This window comes from Cherax quadricarinatus, chromosome 9, assembly GCF_038502225.1.
Source record: "Cherax quadricarinatus isolate ZL_2023a chromosome 9, ASM3850222v1, whole genome shotgun sequence".
Classification (NCBI taxonomy): domain Eukaryota; kingdom Metazoa; phylum Arthropoda; class Malacostraca; order Decapoda; family Parastacidae; genus Cherax; species Cherax quadricarinatus.
Genome location: NC_091300.1, coordinates 45,614,690 through 45,638,873, shown reverse-complemented (window position 1 = coordinate 45,638,873; position 24,184 = coordinate 45,614,690). Strand labels below are relative to the sequence as shown.

At 40.9% G+C, this 24,184-nt stretch overlaps 1 protein-coding gene across 1 annotated transcript in view; it reads left to right on the top strand.

The window, feature by feature from the left end:
- Mcm5 (Minichromosome maintenance 5) overlaps window positions 1–24,184 on the top strand; it is an 80,764-nt gene that overhangs the window by 3,476 nt on the left and 53,104 nt on the right. The window contains exons 2-5 of the mRNA XM_053772716.2: window positions 2,579–2,705; window positions 2,921–3,049; window positions 12,685–12,857; window positions 12,988–13,143. Of these exons, the coding sequence (XP_053628691.2) occupies window positions 2,579–2,705; window positions 2,921–3,049; window positions 12,685–12,857; window positions 12,988–13,143 (585 nt within the window). The remainder of the gene's footprint in view (window positions 1–2,578; window positions 2,706–2,920; window positions 3,050–12,684; window positions 12,858–12,987; window positions 13,144–24,184) is intronic.

Sequence of the window (24,184 nt, the reverse complement as noted above, 5' to 3'; positions counted from 1 at the left end):
AGGGGGCAGTAAAGCAATAGCAAAGAACTACAGACCAATAGCACTAACATCCCATATCATAAAAATCTTTGAAAGGGTCCTAAGAAGCAAGATCACCACCCATCTAGAAACCCATCAGTTACACAACCCAGGGCAACATGGGTTTAGAACAGGTTGCTCCTGTCTGTCTCAACTATTGGATCACTACGACAAGGTCCTAAATGCACTAGAAGACAAAAAGAATGCAGATGTGACCATGGCGTAATAGCGCACAAAATGCGTGCTAAAGGAATAACAGGAAAAGTCGGTCGATGGATCTATAATTTCCTCACTAACAGAACACAGAGAGTAGTCGTCAACAGAGTAAAGTCCGAGGCAGCTACGGTGAAAAGCTCTGTTCCACAAGGCACAGTACTAGCTCCCATCTTGTTCCTCATCCTCATATCCGACATAGACAAGGATGTCAGCCACAGCACCGTGTCTTCCTTTGCAGGTGACACCCGAATCTGCATGACAGTGTCTTCCATTGCAGACACTGCAAGGCTCCAGGCGGACATCAACCAAATCTTTCAGTGGGCTGCGGAAAACAATATGAAGTTCAACGATGAGAAATTTCAATTACTCAGATATGGTAAACATGAGGAAATTAAATCTTCATCAGAGTACAAAACAAATTCTGGCCACAAAATAGAGCGAAACACCAACGTCAAAGACCTGGGGGTGATTATGTCGGAGGATCTCACCTTCAAGGACCATAACATTGTATCAATCGCATCTGCTAGAAAAATGACAGGATGGATAATGAGAACCTTCAAAACTAGGGAGGCCAAGCCCATGATGACACTCTTCAGGTCACTTGTACTATCTAAGCTGGAATATTGCTGCACTCTAACAGCACCTTTCAAGGCAGGTGAAATTGCCGACCTAGAAAATGTACAGAGAACTTTCACGGAGCGCATAACGGAGATAAAACACCTCAATTACTGGGAGCGCTTGAGGTTTCTAAACCTGTATTCCCTGGAACGCAGGAGGGAGAGATACATGATTATATACACCTGGAAAATCCTAGAGGGACTAGTACCGAACTTGCACATGAAAATCACTCACTACGAAAGCAAAAGACTTGGCAGACGATGCACCATCCCCCCAATGAAAAGCAGGGGTGTCACTAGCACGTTAAGAGACCATACAATAAGTGTCAGGGGCCCGAGACTTTTCAACTGCCTCCCAGCACACATAAGGGGGATTACCAACAGACCCCTGGCAGTCTTCAAGCTGGCACTGGACAAGCACCTAAAGTCAGTTCCTGATCAGCCGGGCTGTGGCTCGTACGTTGGTTTGCGTGCAGCCAGCAGCAACAGCCTGGTTGATCATGGGCTGATCCACCAGGAGGCCTGGTCACAGACCGGGCCGCGGGGGCGTTGACCCCCGAAACTCTCTCCAGGTAAACTCCAGGCAAGTAAGTGGGTACCTGGGTGTTAGTCGACTGGTGTGGGTTGCATCCTGGGGGACAAGATTAAGGACCCCAATGGCAATAAGATAGTCCTGAGATGATGCACTGCCTTTCTTGCATTATTCTGGGTGGCTAACTCTCTGGGATTAAAAATCTGAAGAAAAAATCTTACCTGATCCATCACTTGCTAATGTTGTCTTTTCACTGCCACCGATGGGATGCTTGATGGGCACTTAATCGAGTTATTAAACTACCAATGCTGTCAGTGTTGTGTGCCTACTTTATTTTTTTTTCAAATAGTATTAGTGTTATTTTCTTTATAAAGCTCTATTTAAATTGTTCTATATTGTATAATTGTTAACAGTAGTGATAGGATGATTTTTACTTAACCCGTAAACGGTCCAAGCAGATCTACGTTCACATGTAGTGCTACAAAAGTAGATCTACTTTTTTTTACATATTTTTCAAATATAACAAAAAAAAAAAGTAGATCAAAGTTTTTTACTCATTTTCAAATGTAAAAAAACAAAAATCTACTTTTTTTTACATAATTTCAAATGTTGAAAAAACGTATATATACGTTTGGACCGTTTACGGGTTAAACTGATACCATCAAAATTATCAAATACTTTCAAAATTGGCCAGTGCCCACTAGTACCAATACTTTGCCTTATCTGTAATTAAAAAGATATAGGTCCTGAATATTTTGCCAAATGAAGGGATTGCAGCATTCACATAAATAGCAAAGAGTGCAGTAGCAGTTTTTGTTTTTTTAATGGTCCAAGATAGACTGAAACGTCATCACAAGTGTCTGTGTGTGGGTTATTTGTGTAAAATAGGTACTGAAGTTAACTTTACCTCTGTTTAATTTGCTGCATCTACAGCATGTATTTTTCTTATTTTTGTGCATATTTTCAATGCAGTTTAGGTAACTATCATGGCTATAAGTTGCTACTCTTGACCTGCCAAAAAGAAAAATGTGGCTGCAAATACAGTCAGAGTAACGAGGGGCAATTTTTCTTATTTTACAATTCTTGTTTCATTAGTGAATTTGATTATTTTTGGCATATTTTTATTTTTCTTCATGAGGCCTGTCAGTTTTGTCACATTATTTTTGCTGTATATTAATTAAATTATTACCTTTAGGGATTCTCTGAAACGGCAGTACAACTTGCGGAAATATTGCCTTGAAGTCAGCCTTGAAGATGTGGCAAGCTTTGATGAAACCCTTGCTGATAAACTTAAGAAATTGCCCACAGAGCACATCCCGCTTGTGAGTCCTTATTTCTGTATTAAATGTTACACACCCTTCTTTATTAAATAAGGATCAAATTTAAATGTGCCCATCTCATGGGTCTCCCTGCCCTTACACAGTGTAATTAAGTGAAATTACAGATATCATGAACTTGTTAAATTAATACAGTACTGTCAACAAAATAATTTACATATCATGCCACTTTTCTTTCATGCTACAATATTGGTGTGAAGTTTGAGGAAGCTGCAAAAGAAGTTGCAGATGAGGTGACATCCCCTCGACCACTAGGAGAAGAGAAGGTGGAAGACATTCAGATTATGCTCAGCTCCGGGGCCCATCCTATTGATGTTCGAACTTTGCAGGTTTGTGACTTTTTTTTTGCAAATAATCATGGAGAGAGAATAATGTTTGCTCAAACTGAGAGGTTTATAAATACCATTTTTTTATTATTAACCTTTTGAGTGGACATCATGTAGAACTAAATTATTGGTGTGAGGGGTCCCTCATGTAGATATGTCATGAGCTCAGATAAGCTGTGAGTGACAAATTGTGGCCTACCCATGAGAGATTGGGTCTGCAGTGAGTGTGCAAAGTATGAATAAATAAATCTTGCCTCATGCAGTTCATGATGGGGAAAGTAAAATCTGAGTTGTTTTCTTAATGGTTTATGTTTTTTTTGGCCATTTCTTGGTATCACTTGATGGAATGGAAAACCTGCTGAAATAGAGATGATTTTGGTTGGTTTCAGGACCAGAAGTAACTTGAAATATGGCTCAGTGTTGTGGAAATATTCTCTTTTTGCCAGTTCTGTAGATGTGTAAGGACCCCATACCCCCCCTATTCTGTTTCATGGTTTTTTTAATAGGTCTGGTTATATTTTATCTCAATGGGGAAGTGGAATAGAATTCTTCCTCCATAAGCCATGTGTGTCGTAAGAGGCCACTAAAATGCTGGGAGCAAGGGGCTAGTAACCCCTTCTCCTGTATACTAAATTTAAAAATAAAATTTTTTTAGGTCACTCTCCCTCGGTGGGATGTGGCCGGTTTGTTGAATTTTTTTTTTTTTCAGAGAAATAGTGTAAATTTTCAATTTTCTGTGGAATACACTGTAAATGTGTCAAAAAAAATACTTCCCTCAAGAGTTTTATTTAAGTTTATTTAATAAATTTTTTATTCAGGTTTCTGGCGTATATACAATTAGTTTTACTAAGATCTTGATGGCATACACATTATGGCCACATAAAAAGTACATACGCAAATTTAACCCTTTGACTGTCACGGCCGTATATATACGTCTTACGAGGTACCGTGTTTGACGTATATATCCTCAAATTCTAGCGGCTTCAAATCAAGAGAAAGCTGGTAGGCCCACATGTGAGAGAATGGGTCTGTGTAGTCAGTGTGCACCATATAAAAAAAATCCTGGAGCACGCAGTGCATAATGAGAAAAAAAAAACTGACCGTTTTTTTTAATTAAAATGCCGATTTGTGATCTATTTTCGTGTAGTATTTATGGTTGTATTCTCGTTTTCCTGGTCTCATTTGATAGAATGGAAAACATATTATAGAAATAGAGGTGATGAAGTTGAAATTAAGACACATGTGCAACATCTGGGTATCTTTATTGTAGACGTTTCGCCATACAGTGGCTTTATCAATACAAATTCTAGGACATAACTTGAAGACAGTAGAACCATGTACAGAAGATGAGGTAATCAGTCCCTCAACCTAGGAGTAGGTGCGAAGAGCACCATAGTCGTGAAGATTTTGAAGCAGAAGAAAGGAGCCTGGCGCTTATATACAGTGGACCCCCGCATAGCGACTTTAATCCGTGCAAGAGGGCTGATTGTTATGCGAAATGATCGGTATGCGAATGAATTTTCCCCATAAGAAATAATGGAAATCAAATTAATCCGTGCAAGACACCCAAAAGTATGAAAAATTTTTTTTTACCACATGAAATATACATTTTCCTACACACAAAGAGAAGGATACATGCACAATAGTAGAGTAGTACATGCACAATATATATTGTGCATGTACTACTGTACTAAATGAACAATAAATGACACCTTTATTGAAGATGCAGCAATGACTGATGAGACACTGTGTCCTGGGAGTGCCTTTTTCTCCTGAGTACTGTAGGTCCTGTTTGGCATTTTCTTCCAGAACAGGCCTTATCACACTGTGTATGCCACTACGATTCTTAAATCTCTCAAACCAACCTTTGCTGGCTTTAAATTCACCAATATGAGCACTAGTTCCAGGCATTTTTCCCTGTTCACCTGGGTGTTAGTCGACTGGTGTGGGTTGCATCCTGGGAGACAAGATTAAGGACCCCAATGGAAGTAAGTTAGACAGTCTTCGATGACACTGACTTTTTTGGGTTATCCTGGGTGGCAAATCCTCTGGGGTTAATTGTTTCTTGGTATTCTCAATAAGCCACACCAACAACGGTGCTACAGCAGCAGCAGCAGCAGCTGACAGTGCTACAGCAGCAGCAGACGATGCTACAGCAGCAGCAGACGATGCTACAGCAGCAGCAGACGATGCTACAGCAGCAGCAGACGATGCTACAGCAGCAGCAGACGATGCTACAGCAGCAGCAGACGATGCTACAGCAGCAGCAGACGATGCTACAGCAGCAGCAGACGATGCTACAGCAGCAGCAGACGATGCTACAGCAGCAGCAGACGATGCTACAGCAGCAGCAGACGATGCTACAGCAGCAGCAGACGATGCTACAGCAGCAGCAGACGATGCTACAGCAGCAGCAGACGATGCTACAGCAGCAGCAGACGATGCTACAGCAGCAGCAGACGATGCTACAGCAGCAGCAGACGATGCTACAGCAGCAGCAGACGATGCTACAGCAGCAGCAGACGATGCTACAGCAGCAGCAGACGATGCTACAGCAGCAGCAGACGATGCTACAGCAGCAGCAGACGATGCTACAGCAGCAGCAGACGATGCTACAGCAGCAGCAGACGATGCTACAGCAGCAGCAGACGATGCTACAGCAGCAGCAGACGATGCTACAGCAGCAGCAGACGATGCTACAGCAGCAGCAGACGATGCTACAGCAGCAGCAGACGATGCTACAGCAGCAGCAGACGATGCTACAGCAGCAGCAGACGATGCTACAGCAGCAGCAGACGATGCTACAGCAGCAGCAGACGATGCTACAGCAGCAGCAGACGATGCTACAGCAGCAGCAGACGATGCTACAGCAGCAGCAGACGATGCTACAGCAGCAGCAGACGATGCTACAGCAGCAGCAGACGATGCTACAGCAGCAGCAGACGATGCTACAGCAGCAGCAGACGATGCTACAGCAGCAGCAGACGATGCTACAGCAGCAGCAGACGATGCTACAGCAGCAGCAGACGATGCTACAGCAGCAGCAGACGATGCTACAGCAGCAGCAGACGATGCTACAGCAGCAGCAGACGATGCTACAGCAGCAGCAGACGATGCTACAGCAGCAGCAGACAGTACTACAGCAGCAGCAGCAGCTGACGGTGGTACAACAGCAGCAGCAGCTGACGGTGGTACAACAGCAGCAGCAGCTGACGGTGGTACAACAGCAGCAGCAGCTGTACCACCAATAGTAGCGATGGTTGATTGGGGTTTATTATACAACCTGGCCAGCTCGGAGACACACACTCCACTTTCATACTTATCAATGATCTTTTTCTTCATCTCTATAGTAATTCTCACCCTTATTGCTGTAGGGTTGGCACTAGAAGCTTTCTTGGGGCCCATGGTCACTTATTTTCCAGATAAAATCACCAAAAACACTGTAATAATACGAAATGTTCCGATTGTATGTTTGGATGTTACCGTGGAGGCTGGCTGGTAAACAATGCCACCGCCGGCACATGTGAGGCTGGCTAAGGGCGCACATTGGACGCGTCTCGGACGAAGAGCGGTGAGCGGGTTTTTGAGCGGTATGCGAGGCAAAATTTTTGCGATAAAAGCAAGCGGTATGCGGATTGAACGTCATGCAATGCGTACGGTATGCGGGGGTCCACTGTAGTAATGTCAGGTGTAGCAGATGAGGGCATAGTCACTGGTAGGCGGGATTCCCCAGTGGAAGTAGGTCCTTCCTAAAGAGATGGGTTAGTTGTAGTAGTAGTTGTTGTAGCCGTGAAGGTTGTGTACATGTCCTCAGAATCATTTTCCATGATGTTGCAGTGTTGATTGGTTTTACTATAAAAAGAACCTGGAAATGGAGCTCAAAGTAGGGGAAATGTTTGATTTTTGCCGATGTTCAAAAGTAAACAAATGATGTCATTGTCCAATAAATGTCCAACTAGCCATTCTGATATGCAGTCATGAATGGGTTGACATTATTTGTGCAATTATTACAATATTGCAGTAGTCTGCATAATGGTTAATCTTCTATTTTTTGTTTGAATAAAAATTCAAAATAGAAAGCAAGAGTAATATCAGAGGGGCCTGGAGACGTGACTGATGAACAAAGAAAATGTTACTTTAGAGCCAGGAATGTCTGCATTGTTCATTCTGGACCTTATTTTGAAATTGTCATATTTTTTAATTTTCGTGACATTGGCCAAATTGCAGATTTCTGACCACGTTATTGGGTAGTTGAAATTGGTAAATGGGCAGTTTCTTGTACTCAATCGATAGAAAAAATGGAGTTCTAAAGAAATAGCTATGAATTTGGTCGACTGGAACAATGGAACTAGCCGAAAATAGGGCTCAAAGTGGGAGAAATTGCCGATTTGTAAATATCGCCGAGGTCGCTAACTTTGCGAGAGTGTAATTCCGTCAGTTTTTCATCAAGTTTCAAGTTTTTGTTGTCATTACAATCGGGAAGATTCTCTATCATTTCATAAGAAATTTTTTTTTTTTTTTAAATTTTGCGACACTAGGAGACACCTCAGGATTGGGGGTTGCGACAGTCAAGGGGTTAATTATAATAATACAGTACCCTTTTTTGCTTCAGGTTTTTCCACCTTCCCAAGTTTTGCTTTACCTTCAACATTTTTTTTATTTTTTTTTTTGCTATTCCCTCTGTCTCCATTTTTATGCTATTTCCTTACCAACACTGTATGACCCATAAGAGTTTGGGACTTTTTTGATAATGACAGTGCTTCTCCCTCTGTTCTCAGTTTTGCTTTTTCTCTCTCTCCTCTTTCCTGTCTTCCTTACACCCTCTTGCTCTGCTCATTTTCCCAGAAACTTAAGGCACTTGGTTTTATTCAAGGATGTTTATATCTGCTGATATTCACTGCCTGTGTGGAGCCCATGCTTATATTTACATCATGGTAGTTGGCTCTTTTCGTATTACTGGGCTTCATTTAATATCAATTCAGACCCTTTGAGTTACAATGTGGTCCTGACTTAGGAGGTTCCGAATTACGAGGTTTTGCACTGACAACATTGGCATTTTGGAACAATTAATTATTTACAGTCGGTGTCTCTCTCTTCTGACACTGGGATGGCTATTATTGTTTTCTCATGCTTGATTTTTATATATCTTTTTCTTGGTGAGTCTTTTACTAAATACAGTCAAACTCTGTTCACTTTATACATAGGTGGAGAACTCTTATTTGTTTGAAAAAGATTGATCAAGAACTAAAGATTCAATATTTATGTTACTACATTGGTGGTTAGCAGTGGAGAAGGACTGGTAGAGGGTGGTGTGGCAGAAATGTGGGTGGGTTGACTGTGGGCCTGGTGGGAAGGCCCCCTCCCCTATCCCCCCTGATCAGCACTTCTTGTGATGTTGTGGAAATGTTCAGTAAGCATTTGAACTATGAATAAACACTATGCAGTAACTCAACTCTGCCTCACCCACCCACGTGACCCTTCCCCATGCCAACCCTCCTGCTCAGAATTTTATTAATTAATTTTTCATCCCTTTTTTAAGGGAGAATAGGTTGCAAGTATTAAACAGTCATCTTAAGATGAATATTCTGGAACATGACATTGTAAGTTGGGGACCTACTCTTTTTTTTTTTTTTTTTTTATTATCACACTGGCCGATTCCCACCAAGGCAGGGTGGCCCGAAAAAGAAAAACTTTCACCATCATTCACTCCATCACTGTCTTGCCAGAAGGGTGCTTTACACTACAGTTTTTAAACTGCAACATTAACACCCCTCCTTCAGAGTGCAGGCACTGTACTTCCCATCTCCAGGACTCAAGTCCGGCCTGCCGGTTTCCCTGAATCCCTTCATAAATGTTACTTTGCTCACACTCCAACAGCACGTCAAGTATTAAAAACCATTTGTCTCCATTCACTCCTATCAAACACGCTCACGCATGCCTGCTGGAAGTCCAAGCCCCTCGCACACAAAACCTCCCTTACCCCCTCCCTCCAACCCTTCCTAGGCCGACCCCTACCCCGCCTTCCTTCCACTACAGACTGATACACTCTTGAAGTCATTCTGTTTCGCTCCATTCTCTCTACATGTCCGAACCACCTCAACAACCCTTCCTCAGCCCTCTGGACAACAGTTTTGGTAATCCCGCACCTCCTCCTAACTTCCAAACTACGAATTCTCTGCATTATATTCACACCACACATTGCCCTCAGACATGACATCTCCACTGCCTCCAGCCTTCTCCTCGCTGCAACATTCATCACCCACGCTTCACACCCATATAAGAGCGTTGGTAAAACTATACTCTCATACATTCCCCTCTTTGCCTCCAAGGACAAAGTTCTTTGTCTCCACAGACTCCTAAGTGCACCACTCACTCTTTTTCCCTCATCAATTCTATGATTCACCTCATCTTTCATAGACCCATCCGCTGACACGTCCACTCCCAAATATCTGAATACGTTCACCTCCTCCATACTCTCTCCCTCCAATCTGATATTCAATCTTTCATCACCTAATCTTTTTGTTATCCTCATAACCTTACTCTTTCCTGTATTCACCTTTAATTTTCTTCTTTTGCACACCCTACCAAATTCATCCACCAATCTCTGCAACTTCTCTTCAGAATCTCCCAAGAGCACAGTGTCATCAGCAAAGAGCAGCTGTGACAACTCCCACTTTGTGTGTGATTCTTTATCTTTTAACTCCACGCCTCTTGCCAAGACCCTCGCATTTACTTCTCTTACAACCCCATCTATAAATATAATAAACAACCACGGTGACATCACACATCCTTGTCTAAGGCCTACTTTTACTGGGAAAAAATTTCCCTCTTTCCTACATACTCTAACTTGAGCCTCACTATCCTCGTAAAAACTCTTCACTGCTTTCAGTAACCTACCTCCTACACCATACACTTGCAACATCTGCCACATTGCCCCCCTATCCACCCTGTCATACGCCTTTTCCAAATCCATAAATGCCACAAAGACCTCTTTAGCCTTACCTAAATACTGTTCACTTATATGTTTCACTGTAAACACCTGGTCCACACACCCCCTACCTTTCCTAAAGCCTCCTTGTTCATCTGCTATCCTATTCTCCGTCTTACTCTTAATTCTTTCAATTATAACTCTACCATACACTTTACCAGGTACACTCAACAGACTTCTTCTTCTTTCTTTCAACACACCGGCCGTATCCCACCGAGGTGGGGTGGCCCAAAAGGAAAAACAAAAGTTTCTCCTTTTACATTTAGTAATATATACAGGAGAAGAGGTTACTAGCCCCTTGCTCCCGGCATTTTAGTCGCCTCTTACAACACGCATGGCTTACGGAGGAAGAATTCTGTTCCACTTCCCCATGGAGATAAGAGGAAATAAACAAGAATAAGAACTAGAAAGAAAATAGAAGAAAACCCAGAGGGGTGCGTATATATGTGCTTGTACATGTATGTGTAGTGTGACCTAAATGTAAGTAGAAGTAGCAAGACGTACCTGAAATCTTGCATGTTCATGAGACAGAAAAAAGGACACCAGCAATCCTACCATCATGTAAAACAATTACAGGCTTTCGTTTTACACTCACTTGGCAGGACGGTAGTACCTCCCTGGGCGGCTGACTCAACAGACTTATCCCCCTATAATTTTTGCACTCTCTTTTATCCCCTTTGCCTTTATACAAAGGAACTATGCATGCTCTCTGCCAATCCCTAGGTACCTTACCCTCTTCCATACATTTATTAAATAATTGCACCAACCACTCCAAAACTATATCCCCACCTGCTTTTAACATTTCTATCTTTATCCCATCAATCCCGGCTGCCTTACCCCCTTTCATTTTACCTACTGCCTCACGAACTTCCCCCACACTCACAACTGGCTCTTCCTCACTCCTACAAGATGTTATTCCTCCTTGCCCTATACACGAAATCACAGCTTCCCTATCTTCATCAACATTTAACAATTCCTCAAAATATTCCCTCCATCTTCCCAATACCTCTAACTCTCCATTTAATAACTCTCCTCTCCTATTTTTAACTGACAAATCCATTTGTTCTCTAGGCTTTCTTAACTTGTTAATCTCACTCCAAAACTTTTTCTTATTTTCAACAAAATTTGTTGATAACATCTCACCCACTCTCTCATTTGCTCTCTTTTTACATTGCTTCACCACTCTCTTAACCTCTCTCTTTTTCTCCATATACTCTTCCCTCCTTGCATCACTTCTACTTTGTAAAAACTTCTCATATGCTAACTTTTTCTCCCTTACTACTCTCTTTACATCATCATTCCACCAATCGCTCCTCTTCCCTCCTGCACCCACTTTCCTGTAACCACAAACTTCTGCTGAACACTCTAACACTACATTTTTAAACCTACCCCATACCTCTTCGACCCCATTGCCTATGCTCTCATTAGCCCATCTATCCTCCAATAGCTGTTTATATCTTACCCTAACTGCCTCCTCTTTTAGTTTATAAACCTTCACCTCTCTCTTCCCTGATGCTTCTATTCTCCTTGTATCCCATCTACCTTTTACTCTCAGTGTAGCTACAACTAGAAAGTGATCTGATATATCTGTGGCCCCTCTATAAACATGTACATCCTGAAGTCTACTCAACAGTCTTTTATCTACCAATACATAATCCAACAAACTACTGTCATTTCGCCCTACATCATATCGTGTATACTTATTTATCCTCTTTTTCTTAAAATATGTATTACCTATAACTAAACCCCTTTCTATACAAAGTTCAATCAAAGGGCTCCCATTATCATTTACACCTGGCACCCCAAACTTACCTACCACACCCTCTCTAAAAGTTTCTCCTACTTTAGCATTCAGGTCCCCTACCACAATTACTCTCTCACTTGGTTCAAAGGCTCCTATACATTCACTTAACATCTCCCAAAATCTCTCTCTCTCCTCTGCATTCCTCTCTTCTCCAGGTGCATACACGCTTATTATAACCCACTTCTCGCATCCAACCTTTACTTTAATCCACATAATTCTTGAATTTACACATTCATATTCTCTTTTCTCCTTCCATAACTGATCATTTAACATTACTGCTACCCCTTCCTTTGCTCTAACTCTCTCAGATACTCCAGATTTAATCCCATTTATTTCCCCCCACTGAAACTCTCCTACCCCCTTCAGCTTTGTTTCGCTTAGGGCCAGGACATCCAACTTCTTTTCATTCATAACATCAGCAATCATCTGTTTCTTGTCATCCGCACTACATCCACGCACATTTAAGCAACCCAGTTTTATAAAGTTTTTCTTCTTCTCTTTTTTAGTAAATGTATACAGGAGAAGGGGTTACTAGCCCATTGCTCCCGGCATTTTAGTCGCCTCATACGACACGCATGGCTTACGGAGGAAAGATTCTTTTTCCACTTCCCCATGGACAATAGAAGAAATAAAAAAGAACAAGAGCTATTTAGAAAAAGGAGAAAAACCTAGATGTATGTATATATATATATATGCATGTGCGTGTCTGTGAAGTGTGACCAAAGTGTAAGTAGGATAAGTTTTTCCACAAATGTTTTAACATATAAAAGATATAACCCTGTGAATGCAACTCCAACTTTTGTTTTGGCTCATTACATGCAGTAACTGATTTTTCTTCTTTTCCAGTCTGATGAAGTTAGTCGACTTGTCAAAGTAGCAGGTATTGTGGTGGCTGCCTCAGGGGTGAAGGCTAAAGCCTTAGTTCTAACAGTACAGTGCCGGTCCTGTCAAACTACCTTAACTAACATTCCTGTTAAGCCTGGTCTTGAAGGCTATCAGCTCCCTAGAAAATGCAATACGTAAGTAATGACACTGAACATGCTCTATATACATATTTCTCATCTCACAAAATTGTCAATGAAGCTTTTGGTGGGCTTATTATGAGTAAACTGTATAGTACAAAAGCACATAAAAGTATTCTACTACCAGGGAACAGGCTGGACGACCAAAATGTCCTCTTGATCCCTTCTTCATTGTGCCTGACAAGTGTGTGTGTGTTGACTACCAAGTGCTGAAGCTTCAGGAAGTTCCTGAGAATCTGCCACAAGGAGAAATGCCCCGTCACCTCCAGCTTTACGTTGACAGGTTTGTAACGGTAATGCTATAAACAGACAACAAATAAATGCATGTTTAGTTCCCAAGATGATAAAAATTATACAGTAGAATATTGATGCTTGTCATGTATGTAAAAGTCTAATTCTGCAATGCATTTTGAGCAGACTTCAGATAATGCATATTTTAGAATGTGGTAGAATAGTTAAGGTTAAAGTATATAAATGCTCTGTGACATAACTGCTGGTCTAAGGTATGAAATGTAATCAGAATGAAAGCTTGCCAAAACATAGCACTCTAAAACCATAAAAACCATAAGGGTTTTGGAGAAACCGCTCTTTAGATATCTCTCTCTCTCTCTCTCTCTCTCTCTCTCTCTCTCAACAAGTCGGCCGCCTCCCACCGAGGCAGGGTGACCCAAAAAAGAAAGAAAGTCCCCAAAAAAGAAAATACTTTAATCATCATTCAACACTTTCACCACACTCACACACTATCACTGCTTTTGCAGAGGTGCTCAGAATACAACAGTTTAGAAGCATATACGTATAGATACACAACATATCCCTCCAAACTGCCAATATCCCAAACCCCTCCTTTAACCCTTTGTCGATCTTGGCTGAAAAAATTCGGTATTGATTACGTGTTTTTGGCGCGTGTCATACTTCGCGCCCCGCGCGGCCAGCTTCCCGTTCTTTAGTTCCAACCAATCACAAGCCTTCCCTGAGTCTCTTCAGCTAAGTACAGTTCGCTTCTGCCGCCTTCCCATTGGTTGAGAGATCAAAATATAAACACTAGCGGCTTGGCTTCGAACACACGCGCATTTTTCCCTCCACCCTTGCTAATCTACTCTTGGATTATATATTCTACAATGTCGGTAAGTACTGATTGTTGTGTTTAGTGCTTACATGAATAGTTTAGGCATATTTTGATATATACCTAAAGTCCGTGTGAAGCATAATATGAGTGTAGCATGCAGTTGAAAAAAGTGCAAGCATTTTAGTCCGAATTATTTCGGTATTGCGCGAGTTTCCGGGAATGTCCAATTTTAGTCAAATAAATATTTATAAAAAATTTTCAATTGCATATATGAACTCTGTAGTGGTCTGGATTTATACAGGAGGTTTCTATTGTCCTTCCAGTTCCATGAGAGGCTGTTTTATGGGGAGCAGTCGACCAGCAGGTCGAGGTATATCTGCGTTTCTGAAGACAGTGACTCAGAACCAGAGGTAGACGAACCAGAATTGCTGGATAGTGGTGATGAATACTTGCCACCGGATGCACAGGATGCAGAGATGTCAACTGATGATGAGGAAGAAAGGGAAGAAAGGCCAGCCAAAAAGCAGAAAGTAATGAGGAAAAAGAAAACTTTTAGGATTGAGGAATACCCGGATGAGGAAGAGATCCATGAGAATATTGCTCTTCAAGTTTCATCTGAGTGGATCGTAGATGACATTGAAAATGATCCTTTGCCGGCATATGAACATGAAAAGCCTCTTGCAATTAGGTCTCCATATGAGTATTTTCGTATGTTCGTTACTCCAGCCATGATAGATAACATAGCATATCAAACAAATTTGTATACAAGGCAACAAGACGTAAATAGTACTTTTTCAACAGATTCTGAAGAGATCATGAGGTTCATAGGTATTTTGTTGTTCATGGGTATTAATTCACTACCATCCCTCGAAGATTATTGGAAAGCTGGTTTTAGGAGCCAACAGGTTGCAGATAGCATGGCGTCTAAGAGGTTTAGGTACCTTAGAAGTCATATTCATTTCAATGACAACACAAAAAAGGATAATGACAGATTCTACAAAGTAAGGCCTCTTTACACTGAACTAACTAATGCTTGCTTGAAAATTCCAGCTACACCCAAGCAATCTATTGATGAAGTCATGGTTGGTTTCAAGGGTAAAACTGCTGGAAACCTAAGGCAGTACATCAAAACAAAACCAGATAAGTGGGGTTTCAAACTTTTTTGTCGTGCAAGTCAAGATGGACTCATACATGATATACTCATGTATCAAGGCACAACAACTTTTGACACACATCCCATACAGCTGCCACAGGAAGAATCTAAACTTCCAATAAGTACAAAGATTGTTCTGGTACTTGCACAAACTATGAACAAGACAAACACATCAGCAATCTATGCTGACAATTTCTTTTCAAGTATGCCTTTGGTCAAGCTACTAAGAGATAAGTATAACTGCAGATACACTGGAACAGTACGTGACAATAGATGTGGTAAGCCACATCTGGTGCCTATCAAACAAATGGAAGAAAACAGTGTGGTCAGGGGCAATTTTTGCTTCAACAACAATGATGGTGTCCTTGTTGTACGATGGAAGGACACCAAAGTTGTGACTTTAGTGACAACTGATATTGGGGTCGAGCCCATGAGTCTTGTTGAGAGATATAACAAGGGTACAAAGAGGAAAGAGAAAATATCGTGCCCTGCAGTCATCAAGAACTATAATGCAAACATGGGAGGTATTGACAAAAGCAACATGTTGGTGCATCTCTACAAAACACCAATGAAATCAAAACGTTGGTACATGCGGCTATTTGCCTATATTATTGATCTTGCTGTTGTGAATGCATGGGTGCTTTATTGCCGTGATTCTCGAGCAATAAAGCAAAAGTGTATGCAACTGAAGTATTTCAGGAATTCTATCTCTGAAATTGCAAGGTCTAAAGGACAAAACCTTAGAGGGAGCAGCCTAAGAACAACTCCAAGACCTTCACCAACTAATTCACCATGTACTTCCAATGGTGTTGGCATAGTGAAACCTGGGAGGGGAACACGTACAGAAATGCCTGATGACAGTGTTAGGAAAGACCTTAGTCTAATGCACTTCCCAATGGCAGGGCAAAGGCCGTTTACTTGCAAGTATTGCAGCACCTCGAAAAAAACGGTAACATCGTCATTCGTCTGTAGTGTATGCAAAGTAAATCTGTGCATAAAGACTGATAGAAATTGTTTCACAGACTTCCATCTTGCCAATTAGCAATATAGAATCATTGGTCTTCCAAATGAATCTCAGGAATATAGGGATTGAAACTTGCATCACTTTGCCATTTGGCATTGTTGATATTTGCTTCCTTTTCATATTTTTGTAACAATTAAAAAATGTTTTGATAAAAGTTCCATTTATGTTTTTTATATTGTCTGTTTGTATATTAAATTTAAAAAATTGTTTTGGTGTGTTTTATTAACAATTGCAAGTTTGCAACATAGAATTTTTTAATCACTTTGTCGGGGGCGGCCTAATATTTTCGGTCTTCGGAGATTGGCAATTGCTCGAAAACTAACCATCAGAAATCAATTTATATGGGATCAGTGACCTTGTATTGAGTTACTCTATCCACCATAGGGAGTTCAGTTCGAATTTCAAATTTTCGGACCCCTTGCGCGATGAAGGGTTAAAGTGCAGGCATTGTACTTCCCATTTCCAGGACTCAAGTCCGATTATATGAAAATAACCGGTTTCCCTGAATCCCTTCACTAAATATTACCCTGCTCACGCTCCAACAGATCGTCAGGTCCCAAGTATCATTCGTCTCCATTCACTCCTATCTAACACGCTCATGCATGCTTGCTGGAAGTCCAAGCCCCTCGCCCACAAAACCGCCTTTACCCCCTCTTTCCAACCTTTTCGAGGACGACCCCTACCCCTCCTTCCTTCCCCTATAGATTTATATGCTTTCCATGTCATTCTACTTTGATCCATTCTCTCTAAATGACCAAACCACCTTAACATCCCCTCTTCTGCCCTCTTGACTAATACTTTTATTAACTCCACACCTTCTCCTAATTTCCACACTTCGAATTTTCTGCATAATATTTACACCACACATTGCCCTTAGACAGGACATCTCCACTGCCTCCAACCATCTCCTCACTGCTGCATTTACCACCCAAGCTTCACATCCATATAAGAGTGTTGGTACTACTATACTTTCATACATTCCCTTCTTTGCCTCCATAGATAACGTTTTTTGACTCCACATATACTTCAACGCACCACTCACCTTTTTTCCCTCGTCAATTCTATGATTAACCTCATCCTTCATAAATCCATCCTCCGACACGTCAACTCCCAAGTATCTGAAAACATTCACTTCTTCCATACTCCTCCTCCCCAATTTGATATCCAATTTTTCTTTATCTAAATCATTTGACACCCTCATCACCTTACTCTTTTCTGTGTTCACTTTCAACTTTCTACCTTTACACACATTCTGAAACTCATCCACTAACCTTTGCAATTTTTCTTTAGAATCTCCCATAAGCACAGTATCATCAGCAAAAAGTAACTATGTCAATTCCCATTTTGAATTTGATTCCCCATAATTTAATCCCACCCCTCTCCCGAGCACCCTAGCATTTACTTCTTTTACAACCCCATCTATAAATATATTAAACAACCATGGTGACATTACACATCCCTGTCTAAGACCTACTTTTACTGGGAAGTATTCTCCCTCTCTTCTACACACCCTAACCTTAGCCTCGCTATCCTCATAAAAGCTCTTTACAGCATTTAGTAACTTACCACCTATTCCATATACAGTGGACCCCCGCATAACGATTACCTCTGAATGCGACCAATTATGTAAGTGTATTTATGTAAGTGCGTTTGTTCGTGTATGTTTGGGGGTCTGAAATGGACTAATCTACTTCACAATATTTCTTATGGGAACAAATTCGGTCAGTACTGGCACCTGAACATACTTCTGGAGTGAAAAAATTTCGTTAACCGGGGGTCCACTGTACTTGCAACATCTGCCACATTGCTCCTCTATCCACTCTATCATATGCCTTTTCTAAATCCATAAATGCAATAAAAACTTCCCTACCTTTATGTAAATACTGTTCACATATATGCTTCAATGTAAACACTTGATCTACACATCCCCTACCCACTCTGAAGCCTCCTTGCTCATCCGCAATTCTACATTCTGTCTTACCTCTAATTCTTTCAATTATAACCCTACCGTATACTTTTCCTGGTTTACTCTGTAAACTTATTCCTCTATAATTTTTACAATCTCTTTTGTCCCCTTTCCCTTTATATAAAGGGACTATACATGCTCTCCGCCAATCCCTAGGTACCTTCTCCTCTTTCATACATTTATTAAACAAAAGTACCAACCACTCCAACACTATATCCCCCCCTGCTTTTAACATTTGTCATGATCCCATCAGTTCCAGCTGCTTTACCCCCTTTCATTCTACGTAATGCCTCACGTACCTCCACCACACTTACATTCTGCTCTTCTTCACTCCTAAAAGATGGTATACCTCCCTGGCCAGTGCATGAAATTACCGCCTCCCTTTCTTCCTCAACATTTAAAAGTTCCTCAAAATATTCTCGCCATCTACCTAATACCTCCCTCTCCCCATCTACTAACTCCCCTACTCTGTTTTTAACTGACAAATCCATACTTTCCCTAGGCTTTCTTAACTTGTTTAACTCACTCCAAAATTTTTTCTTATTTTCATTAAAATTTCTTGACAGTGCCTCTCCCACTCTTTCATCTGCTCTCCTTTTGCACTCTCTCACCACTCTCTTCACCTTTCTTTTACTCTCCATATACTCTGCTCTTCTTATAACACTTCTGCTTTGTAAAAACCTCTCGTAAGCTTCCTTTTTTTCTTTTATCACACCCTTTACTTCATCATTCCACCAATCACTCCTCTTTCCTCCTGCCCCCACCCTCCTATAACCACAAACTTCTGCCCCACATTCTAATACTGCATTTTTAAAACTATTCCAACCCTCTTCAACCCCCCCACTACTCATCTTTGCACTAGCCCACCTTTCTGCCAATAGTCGCTTATATCTCGCCCGAACTTCCTCCTCCCTTAGTTTATACACTTTCACCTCCCTCTTACTTGTTGTTGCCACCTTCCTCTTTTCCCATCTACCTCTTACTCTAACTGTAGCTACAACTAAATAATGATCCGATTTATCAGTTGCCCCTCTATAAACATGTACATCCTGGAGCCTACCCATCAACCTTTTGTCCACCAATACATAATCTAACAAACTACTTTCATTACGTGCTACGTCATACCTTGTATATTTATTTATCCTCTTTTTCATAAAATATGTATTACTATATATATATATATATATATATATATTATGTATATATATATGTATATATGTATGTATATATATATATATATATATATATAGATATATAGGTATATAGATATATAGGTAGTAGGTTGGTAGACAGCAACCACCCAGGGAAGTACTACCGTCCTGCCAGATGACTGTGAAACAAAAACCTGTAACTGTTTTGCATGATGGTAGGATTGCTGGTTTCTTTTTCTGTCTCATAAACACGCTAAGATAACAGGGATATCTTGCTACTCCTACTTACACTTTGGTCACACTTCACAGACACGCACATGCATATATATATATACATACATCTAGGTTTTTCTCCTTTTTCTAAATAGCTCTTGTTCTTTTTTATTTCTTCTATTGTCCATGGGGAAGTGGAAAAGAATCTTTCCTCCGTAAGCCATGCGTGTCGTATGAGGCGACTAAAATGCCGGGAGCAATGGGCTAGTAACCCCTTCTCCTGTATACAATTACTAAAAAAGAGAAGAAGAAAAACTTTATAAAACTGGGTTGCTTAAATGTGCGTGGATGTAGTGCGGATGACAAGAAACAGATGATTGCTGATGTTATGAATGAAAAGAAGTTGGATGTCCTGGCCCTAAGCGAAACAAAGCTGAAGGGGGTAGGAGAGTTTCAGTGGGGGGAAATAAATGGGATTAAATCTGGAGTATCTGAGAGAGTTAGAGCAAAGGAAGGGGTAGCAGTAATGTTAAATGATCAGTTATGGAAGGAGAAAAGAGAATATGAATGTGTAAATTCAAGAATTATGTGGATTAAAGTAAAGGTTGGATGCGAGAAGTGGGTCATAATAAGCGTGTATGCACCTGGAGAAGAGAGGAATGCAGAGGAGAGAGAGAGATTTTGGGAGATGTTAAGTGAATGTATAGGAGCCTTTGAACCAAGTGAGAGAGTAATTGTGGTAGGGGACTTGAATGCTAAAGTAGGAGAAACTTTTAGAGAGGGTGTGGTAGGTAAGTTTGGGGTGCCAGGTGTAAATGATAATGGGAGCCCTTTGATTGAACTTTGTATAGAAAGGGGTTTAGTTATAGGTAATACATATTTTAAGAAAAAGAGGATAAATAAGTATACACGATATGATGTAGGGCGAAATGACTGTAGTTTGTTGGATTATGTATTGATAGATAAAAGACTGTTGAGTAGACTTCAGGATGTACATGTTTATAGAGGGGCCACAGATATATCAGATCACTTTCTAGTTGTAGCTACACTGAGAGTAAAAGGTAGATGGGATACAAGGAGAATAGAAGCATCAGGGAAGAGAGAGGTGAAGGTTTATAAACTAAAAGAGGAGGCAGTTAGGGTAAGATATAAACAGCTATTGGAGGATAGATGGGCTAATGAGAGCATAGGCAATGGGGTCGAAGAGGTATGGGGTAGGTTTAAAAATGTAGTGTTAGAGTGTTCAGCAGAAGTTTGTGGTTACAGGAAAGTGGGTGCAGGAGGGAAGAGGAGCGATTGGTGGAATGATGATGTAAAGAGAGTAGTAAGGGAGAAAAAGTTAGCATATGAGAAGTTTTTACAAAGTAGAAGTGATGCAAGGAGGGAAGAGTATATGGAGAAAAAGAGAGAAGTTAAGAGAGTGGTGAAGCAATGTAAAAAGAGAGCAAATGAGAGAGTGGGTGAGATGTTATCAACAAATTTCGTTGAAAATAAGAAAAAGTTTTGGAGTGAGATTAACAAGTTAAGAAAGCCTAGAGAACAAATGGATTTGTCAGTTAAAAATAGGAGAGGAGAGTTATTAAATGGAGAGTTAGAGGTATTGGGAAGATGGAAGGAATATTTTGAGGAATTGTTAAATGTTGATGAAGATAGGGAAGCTGTGATTTCGTGTATAGGGCAAGGAGGAATAACATCTTGTATGAGTGAGGAAGAGCCAGTTGTGAGTGTGGGGGAAGTTCGTGAGGCAGTAGGTAAAATGAAAGGGGGTAAGGCAGCCGGGATTGATGGGATAAAGATAGAAATGTTAAAAGCAGGTGGGGATATAGTTTTGGAGTGGTTGGTGCAATTATTTAATAAATGTATGGAAGAGGGTAAGGTACCTAGGGATTGGCAGAGAGCATGCATAGTTCCTTTGTATAAAGGCAAAGGGGATAAAAGAGAGTGCAAAAATTATAGGGGGATAAGTCTGTTGAGTGTACCTGGTAAAGTGTATGGTAGAGTTATAATTGAAAGAATTAAGAGTAAGACGGAGAATAGGATAGCAGATGAACAAGGAGGCTTTAGGAAAGGTAGGGGGTGTGTGGACCAGGTGTTTACAGTGAAACATATAAGTGAACAGTATTTAGATAAGGCTAAAGAGGTCTTTGTGGCATTTATGGATTTGGAAAAGGCGTATGACAGGGTGGATAGGGGGGCAATGTGGCAGATGTTGCAAGTGTATGGTGTAGGAGGTAGGTTACTGAAAGCAGTGAAGAGTTTTTACGAGGATAGTGAGGCTCAAGTTAGAGTATGTAGGAAAGAAGGAAATTTTTTCCCAGTAAAAGTAGGCCTTAGACAAGGATGTGTGATGTCACCGTGGTTGTTTAATATATTTATAGATGGGGTTGTAAGAGAAGTAAATGCGAGGGTCTTGGCAAGAGGCGTGGAGTTAAAAGATAAAGAATCACACACAAAGTGGGAGTTGTCACAGCTGCTCTTTGCTGATGACACTGTGCTCTTGGGAGATTCTGAAGAGAAGTTGCAGAGATTGGTGGATGAATTTGGTAGGGTGTGCAAAAGAAGAAAATTAAAGGTGAATACAGGAAAGAGTAAGGTTATGAGGATAACAAAAAGATTAGGTGATGAAAGATTGAATATCAGATTGGAGGGAGAGAGTATGGAGGAGGTGAACGTATTCAGATATTTGGGAGTGGACGTGTCAGCGGATGGGTCTATGAAAGATGAGGTGAATCATAGAATTGATGAGGGAAAAAGAGTGAGTGGTGCACTTAGGAGTCTGTGGAGACAAAGAACTTTGTCCTTGGAGGCAAAGAGGGGAATGTATGAGAGTATAGTTTTACCAACGCTCTTATATGGGTGTGAAGCATGGGTGATGAATGTTGCAGCGAGGAGAAGGCTGGAGGCAGTGGAGATGTCATGTCTGAGGGCAATGTGTGGTGTGAATATAATGCAGAGAATTCGTAGTTTGGAAGTTAGGAGGAGGTGTGGGATTACCAAAACTGTTGTCCAGAGGGCTGAGGAAGGGTTGTTGAGGTGGTTCGGACATGTAGAGAGAATGGAGCGAAACAGAATGACTTCAAGAGTGTATCAGTCTGTAGTGGAAGGAAGGCGGGGTAGGGGTCGGCCTAGGAAGGGTTGGAGGGAGGGGGTAAAGGAGGTTTTGTGTGCGAGGGGCTTGGACTTCCAGCAGGCATGCGTGAGCGTGTTTGATAGGAGTGAATGGAGACAAATGGTTTTTAATACTTGACGTGCTGTTGGAGTGTGAGCAAAGTAACATTTATGAAGGGATTCAGGGAAACCGGCAGGCCGGACTTGAGTCCTGGAGATGGGAAGTACAGTGCCTGCACTCTGAAGGAGGGGTGTTAATGTTGCAGTTTAAAAACTGTAGTGTAAAGCACCCTTCTGGCAAGACAGTGATGGAGTGAATGATGGTGAAAGTTTTTCTTTTTCGGGCCACCCTGCCTTGGTGGGAATCGGCCGGTGTGATAATAAATAAAAATATATATATATATATATATATAGTAGGTTGGTAGACAGCAACCACCCAGGGAGGTACTACCGTCCTGCCAAGTGAGTGTAAAACGAAAGCCTGTAATTGTTTTACATGATGGTAGGATTGCTGATGTCTTTTGTCTGTCTCATAAATATGCAAGATTACAGGTACGTCTTGCTACTTCTACTTACACTTAGGTCACACTACACATACATATACACATTTATTCATACACACTCATCTGAGTTTTCTTTGATTTTATCTTAATAGTTCTTGGTCTTATTAATTTTCCTTTTATATCCATGGGGAAGTGGAATAAGAATCTTTCCTCCGTAAGCCATGCGTGTTGTAAAAGTCAACTAAAATGCCGGGAACAATGGGCTAGTAACCCCTTTTCCTGTAAAGATTACTAAAAAGAATAAGAAGAAGAAAATTGTCAAAGTGGGAAGTCTGAATGTGCGTGGATGTTGTGCAGATGATAAGAAAGAGATGATTGTGGATGTTATGAATGAGAAGAAGCTGGATGTCCTGGCTTTAAGTGAAACAAAGCTGAAGGGGGTGGGAGAGTTTCAGTGGAGAGGAATAAATGGGATTAGGTCAGGGGTTTCAAATAGAGTTAGAGCTAAAGAAGGAGTAGCAATAATGTTGAAGGATAAGCTATGGCAGGAAAAGAGGGACTATAAATGTATTAATTCAAGGATTATGTGGAGTAAAATAAAGATTGGATGTGAAAAGTGGGTTATAATAAGCGTGTATGCACCTGGAGAAGAGAGAAGTGTAGAGGAGAGAGAGAGATTTTGGGAAATGTTGAGTGAATGCGTGGGGAGTTTTGAATCAAGTGTGAGAGTAATGGTGGTTGGAGATTTCAATGCTAAAGTGGGTAAAAATGTTATGGAGGGAGTAGTAGGTAAATTTGGGGTGCCAGGGGTAAATGTAAATGGGGAGCCTTTAATTGAGCTGTGTAGAAAGAAATTTGGTAATAAGTAATACATATTTTATGAAAAAGAGGATAAATAAATATACAAGGTATGATGTAGCACGTAATGAAAGTAGTTTATTAGATTATGTATTGGTGGATAAAAGGTTGATGGGTAGGCTCCAGGATGTACATGTTTATAGAGGGGCAACTGATATATCGGATCATTATTTAGTTGTAGCTACAGTTAGAGTAAGAGGTAGATGGGAAAAGAGGAAGGTGGCAACAACAAGTAAGAGGGAGGTGAAAGTGTATAAACTAAGGGAGGAGGAAGTTCGGGCG